Source organism: Salmo salar, chromosome 13 (assembly GCF_965601325.2).
Source record: "Salmo salar chromosome 13, fSalSal1, whole genome shotgun sequence".
Classification (NCBI taxonomy): domain Eukaryota; kingdom Metazoa; phylum Chordata; class Actinopteri; order Salmoniformes; family Salmonidae; genus Salmo; species Salmo salar.
The window spans coordinates 8,840,001-8,849,481 of NC_138303.1; the positions used below are offsets into that span (position 1 = coordinate 8,840,001).

The following is a 9,481-nucleotide window of genomic DNA, read 5'->3' on the forward strand; positions in this document are numbered from 1 at the left end:
TGATAGTGGATGAGGAGAGTACAGTGGGGAAGTGTAAGAGACTAGGGGGGAGGAGGAGGGTGCCAAGCGGAAAAGGAAAAAGGGTGTGGTTAAAGGCACAATGGAAACTTTGCCTGTTGCGTGGGGGATGCCCTGACCAGAGAGGAATGGCAGGTGGTCAGGGTGGGAGATAGAGTTGAGGAGGAAAGTGAGTCTGAGGAAGAGGATGAGGAGTTATTTTTTTCAGACTCCTCTTCAATAGGCCCGGAGCTGACAGCCAGTCAAGCAGAGGGGTCTAAGTACACGTTGAGAGAACTGACAAGGTTCCTGAACGAGACCAAAGGAAAAAAAGTTAATCTTGAGGCTTTTTTTCCCTGATTCAAAAAAGTTTGTACGATCAGTACAACATGCTGTGAAAAATGAGGGGCATGGTGTCCGCTCACCTAGGAAACGGTTTAGGTTGAGGAAGTGGGTCACAACAGTGCGTAAGGGTCTACCTTCGGACACTGTTTAGATGTATACTTTCTTTCTGACACTGGGGTTTTTGAGCTTTGCTATTGGTCTTTTTTCTCTGCTGGCTTTTCTCCCACTTCTTATGGAGACTCTACAGGTAAATGGCGCCAGAGATGCGGGAAAGAGGAGTGTGTTGGGTGAATATGTAAAACAAAAAAAAGTACAGGTGTTGTTTCTGCAGGAGACACATAGTGATGTGTTGAATGAAGTCGATTGGGGGCTCTGGTGGAAAGGCGCAAGTGTGTTGAGCCATGGGACAAATCTTAGTGCAGGAGTGGCAGTCCTTTTTGCACCGGGTCTGTCTGTAAAAATGTGCTCCTCAAAGGAGGTGTGTAGGGGTAGGCTCCTTGTTGTTAAAGCAGAAATTAACAACATGGGCTTTGTCTTTATAAATGTGTATGCGCCTAACACAGGGAGAGAAAGAGGGGTTCTATTTGGGAGTCTTAGACAGGAACTCTCACAGGTAGCGCCTGAGGAGACACTGGTGGTTGGAGGGGACTGGAACTGCACAATGGATTTTACAAAAGACAGAAATGGGGAAGAGCCTCATTCAGTGTCAGTGGGAGTGTTAAGGGACATCATTAATCAGTTGGACCTAGTGGATGTTTGGAGAACTAAACATCCAACCACAAGACAGTATACATGGGTGAAGGTTTTGGGGGCTAGGGTGAGTGCAGCCCGACTTGATCGGTTTTATATGTCTAGGAATCGGAGCAATAGGCTGTTGGGTGCTACCATTCTGGTTTTCCGATCATCACATAACCATGGCTCGGCTGTCTATCTCACCAGGGCCCCGGCAGGCATCCTATTGGAAATTCAATGTAAAGCTCTTACAAGATGCCACTTTTTGCGCAGGTTTCCAGACCTTCTGGGAAAGGTGGAGGCAGCGAATAGAGGAGTATGAGTCTCTGAGCCAATGGTGGGATGTGGGGAAAGTCCAAATTCGGCTTTTCTGTCAACAGTACACAGCTCTCTCATCCTCAGAGGCTAGGAGAGTTTTGGGGGAACTAGAGAGGTGTATTAGTGAGATGGAGGTAAAGATGGTGGGGCAAGGCAATGTAGGCCTCCAGGCTAATTTAGCTGAATTACGCAGGGACCTGGGCAGTTTTTTCCAGGTTAAAGCAAAGGGAGCACTTGTAAGAGCTAGATTCTCCATGCTCAAGGAGATGGATGCTCCCAGCTCCTTCTTCTTTGGTTTGGAAAGACAGAGCAGTGAAGCCAAAGGTATGCATTGTCTACGGCTGTCTGATGGGCGGGTGACCTCTGTGGTGGGTGAGATGCGGGAGCGGACTGTGGAGTTTTATACTGAGTTGTATAGGGCAGAAGAGTGTGATCCTTTGTGTGCTCAGGTCTTGTTCACAGGACTCCCTAAACTCTCTCTGGCACAGAGGGATGACATGGACATTCCTCTGTTGTCCCATGAACTGGCAGAGGCCGTAACCCAGATGTCCCCCGGTCGTGCACCAGGGGTTGATGGACTCCCAGTGGAGTTTTATAAAAAATTCTGGGGAATAATTGGACAGGACTTCTTTTGCGTGTTGCGAGAATGCGTTGGGGTAGGAGAGTTGCCGATGAGCTGCCGTCGGGCGGCTCTGACTCTCCTGCCCAAAAAAGGGGACTTGTGTGAACTTAAGAACTGGAGGCCTGTGGCATTGCTCTGTGCGGACTACAATATATTTGCCAAGGTCCTCTCTAACAGACTGAAGTCTCACTTGGACTCGATAGTACATAAGGACCAAACATATTGTGTACCGGGACGCTCAATCACGGACAACCTGTTCTTAATTAGGGACATGTTGGACTTGTCGAGAGGTTCTAATGTGAACTTTGGACTGGTCTCTTTAGATCAAGAGAAGGCTTTTGACAGAGTGGACCATGAGTATCTGTTTAATGTGATGTCTGTGTTTGGGTTTGGGAGGAGTTTTTTGACCTGTGTGAAGCTGTTGTATGCTGGGGCGTCATGCATGGTCAAGGTGGGAGGGGGGCTCAGTAGGCCAGTCTGGGTGAGACGGGGCATTAGACAAGGATGCCCTCTATCTGGGCAGTTATACACACTAGCCATTGAGCCTTTTTTAGGACTGCTACGCAGGAGACTGCAGGGAGTGTGCTGGACAGGCATGGAAATGGTGACAGGAATAGCAGTGTCAGCATATGCAGATGATGTCTCTGATGATCAGGGATGGCCAAGATATGCAGGCACTGGAGACCAGTCTGAAGGTGTACGAGGGAGCTTCATCAGCTAAGGTAAACTGGGGCAAGAGCAAAGCTCTGTTATGTGGGGCATGGGGGGATAGGGCTCCTCCTCTGCTTCCAGGGGGTTTGCAGTGGGGTTGTGAAGGGCTTAAAGTGTTGGGGGTGTACCTGGGCTCGGAGAGGTGGGTCAGGAAGAACTGGGAGGGGCTGTCACAGGCAGTGGTGTCAAGACTGGCCAGGTGGAGGTGGCTCCTGTCCCAAGTGTCATATAGAGGGAGGGTGCTGATAATTAACAACCTGGTGGCATCTTCCCTGTGGCATAAACTGGCTGTCCTCAACCCCCCCGCCGGTCTGCTCGCAGACCTGCAGCGCAAGCTGGTGGATTTCTTCTGGTCGGGCCATCACTGGCTGAGGGCGGCAGTGTTGTATATGACCGTCCATGAAGGAGGACAGGGCCTGGTGGAACTGGAGAGCAGGATGGCTGCTTTCCGGCTAAAGGCGGTGCAGAGACTGCTGTACCATACTGAGGTTGGCTGGAGGGAACCAGCATGCGCGCTGCTGAGGAGAGCTGGAGATTTAGGGTTGGACCGGCAGCTGTTCCTCATGAAGCTGGAGAGGCTGAGTACAGCAGGTCTCTCAGACTTTTACTCTGCGGCGCTGAGGGCCTGGCAGCTGCTAAGGCCCACACGAGAAGGGGGTGTGGAGCCTGGGCTGTGGGTGTGGGAGGAGCCTATCTTCCACAACCCAGCCATCCCTTTGAGATCGGTCCAGTCGGCCACCCTGCAGAGGCAACTGATGGCAGGGGGTGTAAAAAGGCTGGGTGACTTGAGACTGCTGGGAGAGGAGGGGTGGAAAAGCCCGGAAGTCTTGGCACAGCAAACAGGAATAACGTCTCTTAAGCTGCTGGAGAGATTCCTGGAGGAGGTCCAGGAGGCACTGTCTGAGCCGGTAAGGGGGATGTTTGAGCAGCCAAAGGGAGAGGGGCCACCAATGTTTCCGCCACTGCAGGTGACGGCAGAGACTGGAGACTGGCAAGGGGGTCTGGAGGATTTGTTAGATTTTAACACTCCGAGCCTGGGGGAGTTTGAAGGGGTGGGAGGTAAAGCCCTCTACAACCTCTGTGTTAAGGTGAGGAACATTAGGAGCCTAACAGGAGTGAAGGCACATCAGTGGCAGGGGGTATGTGGGGTGGAGAGTATGGTGGGTTTTAGATGGAGGGGGCTCTACAAACCCCCAGTACCAAAGAGGTCAGGGGACCTCCAGTGGAGGGTTCTACATGGAGTCCTGGCCACTAACAGCTGGTTGGCACGGGTTGAACCGGGAGTTGGGCAGGAGTGTCCTTTCTGTAAAATGAAAGAAACTGTGATTTATGTGTTTTCTGTGTGCACCAGGTTAATGCCATTACTGTCTCTGTTGGAATGTCTGTGTGAGAGGTTGGGGGTGGTCTTTACTGTTGGGGTGTTCATAATGGGATACAGGTATTCAAGTAAGGAGAAGGAAAAATGTGTTTTGTTGAATTTTCTGTTTGCTCAGGCAAAGTTAGCTATTTGGCTAACAAGGAGGAACAGGGTCAAAGGTGGGGGGATAACAGACCCTTTACTATTGTTTAATGGGATGGTCTCTGCGCGCCTTAGGGTTGAGTTTGAGTTCTATAAAATGATAAAAAGTGTGGAGATGTTTCAGGAGATATGGTGTGTTGGGGGGGCTGTCTGTATAGCTGGGGAAGATGTTTTGGATATACGGTTGTAGAAGTGGGTATTGTATTGAGTATTGTGATGTTGGCTTGTATCATGTGGTTGCTGGAAAGGCGAGTATGGCACATGTATGCATTACAGGATGTATTTTTGGTTTTATTTTTAAAGGGGGGGTTGGGTGGTGTTTTAAATGAAATGAGAATGTTTCAGTAAAGAAAGTCTCAAAGTCTCTCTCTCTCTCTCTCTCTCTCTCTCTCTCTCTCTCTCTCTCTCTCTCTCTCTCTCTCTCTCTCTCTCTCTCTCTCTCTCTCTCTCTCAGGTGAGTCTGGACTCCCGGGTGAGAGAGGTGATTAACAGGAAGATACAGGAGCCTACGCCCCATACCTTTGAGGACGCCCAGCTTCAGATCTATACCTTAATGCACAGAGACTCCTACCCTCGCTTCCTCAACTCGTCTCTCTACAGATCACTGGTTCACCCGGGCTCCCGCACCTCCTCAGAGTCATAGGTTCACCCGGGCTCCCGCACCTCCTCAGAGTCATAGGTTCACCCGGGCTCCCGCACCTCCTCAGAGTCATAGGTCCACCCGGGCTCCCGCACCTCCTCAGAGTCATAGGTCCACCCGGGCTCCCGCACCTCCTCAGAGTCATAGGTCCACCCGGGCTCCCGCACCTCCTCAGAGTCATAGGTTCACCCGGGCTCCCGCATCTCCTCAGAGTCATAGGTTCACCCGGGCTCCCGCACCTCCTCAGAGTCATAGGTTCCCCCGGGCTCCCGCACCTCCTCAGAGTCATAGGTTCACCCGGGCTCCCGCACCTCCTCAGAGTCATAGGTTCACCCGGGCTCCCGCACCTCCTCAGAGTCATAGGTTCACCCGGGCTCCCCGCACCTCCTCAGAGTCATAGGTTCACAACATTTCACTCACTCACACATGCTCCTCTCTCTCTCTGTGTCACATTCTTGATCTCGCTCTCTCTCTTTCTCCACTCTCTCCCTCTGCTCTTCCTCGCTGTCTCAGTCTCGCTCTCCCTTCATCCTCACTCTCTCTTATGCTCTTTCACTCCTCCCTCTCTGTCTCACTCCATCCACTCCCCCTCTGTCTCACTCCATCTTTATCCCTTGTCTCTGCCTCTCTCCATCACTCCCCCTCTGTCTCACTCCATCTTTATCCCTTGTCTCTGCCTCTCTCCATCCACTCCCCCTCTGTCTCTCTCCATTGCACAACCACTAAAGGAGAAAATATTTATCCTTTTGTGGATTTTTCTAATGATTGTTGTAGGAATTTTCTGTAGGATTTATTTGGTTGCCATACCTTTCAGTTGTTTTTAAACGATGAACTCACTTCGTCATGCCATATATGGATTTCCTGACTGCACAGATACCCACAAATGCTTCCCTATTCCCTGTATAGTGCACTACCCGCATAGGGCTCTGGTCAAAAGTAGTGCACTATGTAGGGAAAAGGGTTCCATTTGACAAGCCAAGTTAACTGGGAAGACACAGGGGGTTTTTTTCACAGGAGAAGACAGACACATTATTTCTGTTGGATTTCATTCATTTAACTGCTTGTGGTGACAGCTGCTTTAGCACCAACTACTGATTATTTGGATTTACATACAACAATCTGCTTTTTGTTTTATATAAACTGTATTTGCATATATATTTTACTTTCTCCTGACAAACGTCCTAATTTTTGGAAGAGCACTCAGATAAGAGAAACTTGGCAATAAGACACTGGAGTGAGTCGGACTACTTTCCAACGTTCACACAACGTTAAAGACAACGTTCACACAATGTTAAAGACAACGTTCACACAACGTTCCCAACCCTGACCCCCCCCCCCCCCTTTTTTTGGGGGCGGACTGGACTGCCTGGACACTGCTGCTCTAATCTGATTCTGACCTTTGAACTCTCACCTTTGACCTGGCCACTGTCTCCCTCACCTCACTGCTATGATTGGCATTGGGTTGAGCTGTGGATGGTCGATCAATAAGGGGGGGAGGGGCTAAGCGACTTTCCAACCCAGGTGGGGGGAAAAAAAGGACAACAAAAATATGTAAAAAAAAAACAAACAAATAAAAAAATGCTATTGAATTGTTAACTGCTTTATGGGAAATGGAGTTTGAGGACAACGGATGTCTGTAGTTAGACAGAAGATGATGCCTTGGTCTTAACTTGACGTCAATCAAAATGCTTTAAAGTTAGTATTATTATTAATGTTATTTATTTAATTTTTTTGTTCAACTGTGATAATGATTTTACTGTATAAACAAAAAAAAAAACAGAGACCATCAACACAAACCATCAGAAAAGTGCTTTATGTGACACGATATTCCATAAAGTAGTGCACTACTTTTGACCAGATTCCCACAGCTCTGGTCAAAAATAGTGCACTAGATAGGGAGCCATTTGAGTTTGGGTGTTTGCAGTTTGGAAGGCCTTGCCACTCTGGCACCACCTGTAGGTGGTAAATGGTACTCTTTCTCTCACATTTTATTTAACTAGGCAAGTCAATTAAGAATAAATTCTTATCTACAATGACGGCCTACCGGGGAACAGCGGGGAACAGCGGGTTCACTACCTTGTCAGCTCAGGGATTCGATCCAGCAACCTTTCAGTTATGTACAATGTAGACGCCATGCCAACATCGTGCCAACATTTACTCCAGACCAGATCAGCTCTATGGTCAAATAAGGGGCGGCAGGGTGGCTTGTAACCGAAAGGTTGCAAGATCAAATCCCTGAGCTGACAAAGTAAAAAATCTGTCGTTGTGCCACTGAACAAGGCAGTTAACCCACTGTTCCTAGGCTGTCATTGTAAATAAGAATTTGTTCTTAACTGACTTGCCTAGTTAAATAAAAGGTGATGTTTCATTTACACTGTCCCTGGTGCTTCTGAATAACATTCTGTGAACTGAACTGGGAAGTGACCCAACTATGCTCCAGTGGAGTTGTGAATTCAACTCCCATCTCTGGAACATTCAACTGAATGGAAACAGTGCTGTACTGAATGACCAGTTGAAAAATGGGGAGGGTTTGGGGTTGGGGAACGCTGTAAATACATCACTCATTGCTTTCCAGCCACATCTCCCCTCCACACCAACCAAACGGGAGCAAACGTTTCACTACAAACTGTTCGGCTACGTAGCTAATGTTCAAACCCTCTGTGGAGCTGTGAACTGAACTCCTGCCATCACTGGTGGGAAGGGGCCTAACCAAGGACTAGAGGGGCTGCTGTATTACGGCTGCCTCATGATTGATATTATACAGAAACTAGTAGTGAAAGTCTACGTATTCACATTTTGCTGCTTTAATATTTAAATCTATGTGATTAAATTAGATGTTTTTGTCAAAACGTCTCCACAACCTAGTCCACATTTTGAAATTGAAATTCATTATTTATTTATTTTTCTCCCTATTTATACTTTTTTCTAAACTTTCACTAGCAACTCTCCGACTGTCTTTGGACTCCCGGTGACCATCTATGCTGTAATCTACATCTCACTGGTTTCTCTGTGAATCTACATTGGAAGTTTTAGTCTAACTTTGTGGAAGCTGTAAAATAATAACAATGGAGATTCTCTTGGAAAGCGGAGCGATCGCTCTAAAAATAATGGGAAAAAGTCTCTTCACACTGTCTGGTCCCCTTCCTGTCCCAAGCCAAGTCTCTTCACACTGTCTGGTCCCCTTTCTGTCCCAAGCCAAGTCTCTTCACTTCGGGTCCCCTTCCTGTCCCAAACCAAGTCCCTTCACACTGTCTGGTCCCCTTCCTGTCCCAAGCCAAGTCTCTTCACACTGTCTGGTCCCCTTCCTGTCCCAAGCCAAGTCTCTTCACTTCCTGGTCCCCTTCCTGTCCCAAACCAAGTCCCTTCACACTGTCTGGTCCCCTTCCTGTCCCAAGCCAAGTCTCTTCACTTCCTGGTCCCCTTCCTGTCCCAAACCAAGTCCCTTCACACTGTCTGGTCCCCTTCCTGTACCAAGCCAAGACTATTCACTGCCTGGTCCCCTTCCTGTTCCAAACTAAGTCCCTTCACACTGTCTGGTCCCCTTCCTGTACCAAGCCAAGTCTATTCACTGCCTGGTTCCCTTCCTGTCCCAAACCAAGTCCCTTCACACTGTCTGGTCCCCTTCCTGTACCAAGCCAAGTCTATTCACTGCCTGGTTCCCTTCCTGTCCCAAACCAAGTCCCTTCACACTGTATGGTCCCCTTCCTGTCCCAAACCAAGTCTATTCACTGCCTGGTTCCCTTCCTGTCCCAAACCAAGTCCCTTCACACTGTATGGTCCCCTTCCTGTACCAAGCCAAGTCTATTCACTGCCTGGTCCCCTTCCTGTTCCAAACTAAGTCCCTTCACACTGTCTGGTCCCCTCACACTGCCTGGTCCCCTTCCTGTCCCAAGCCAAGTCTCTTCACTGCCTGGTCCCCTTCCTGTTCCAAACTAAGTCCCTTCACACTGTCTGGTCCCCTTCCTGTACCAAGCCAAGTCTATTCACTGCCTGGTTCCCTTCCTGTCCCAAACCAAGTCCCTTCACACTGTATGGTCCCCTTCCTGTCCCAAACCAAGTCTATTCACTGCCTGGTTCCCTTCCTGTCCCAAACCAAGTCCCTTCACACTGTATGGTCCCCTTCCTGTACCAAGCCAAGTCTATTCACTGCCTGGTCCCCTTCCTGTTCCAAACTAAGTCCCTTCACACTGTCTGGTCCCCTCACACTGCCTGGTCCCCTTCCTGTCCCAAGCCAAGTCTCTTCACTGCCTGGTCCCCTTCCTGTTCCAAACTAAGTCCCTTCACACTGTATGGTCCCCTTCCTGTCCCAAGCCAAGTCTATTCACTTCCTGGTCCCCTTCCTGTCCCAAACCAAGTCCCTTCACACTGTCTGGTCCCCTCACACTGCCTGGTCCCCTTCCTGTCCCAAGCCAAGTCTCTTCACTGCCTGGTCCTCTTCCTGTCCCAAGCCAAGTCCCTTCACACTGTCTGGTCCCCTCACACTGCCTCGTCCCCTTCCTGTCCCAAGCCAAGTCTCTTCACTGCCTGGTCCTCTTCCTGTCCCAAGCCAAGTCCTCTTCACACTGTCTGATCCCCTTCCTGTCCCAAGCCAAGTCTC

The 9,481-nt window shown here is 49.3% G+C and overlaps 1 protein-coding gene across 1 annotated transcript in view; it reads left to right on the forward strand.

Moving 5' to 3' along the window:
* The window catches only part of rgs19 (regulator of G protein signaling 19), a 98,863-nt gene extending 91,115 nt beyond the window's left edge, over nucleotides 1-7,748 (forward strand). Inside the window, exon 6 of the mRNA XM_014134285.3 lies at nucleotides 4,699-7,748. Within this exon, the coding sequence (XP_013989760.1) occupies nucleotides 4,699-4,887 (189 nt within the window). The 3' untranslated portion in view covers nucleotides 4,888-7,748. The remainder of the gene's footprint in view (nucleotides 1-4,698) is intronic.
* Nucleotides 7,749-9,481: the final 1,733 nt, after the last annotated feature.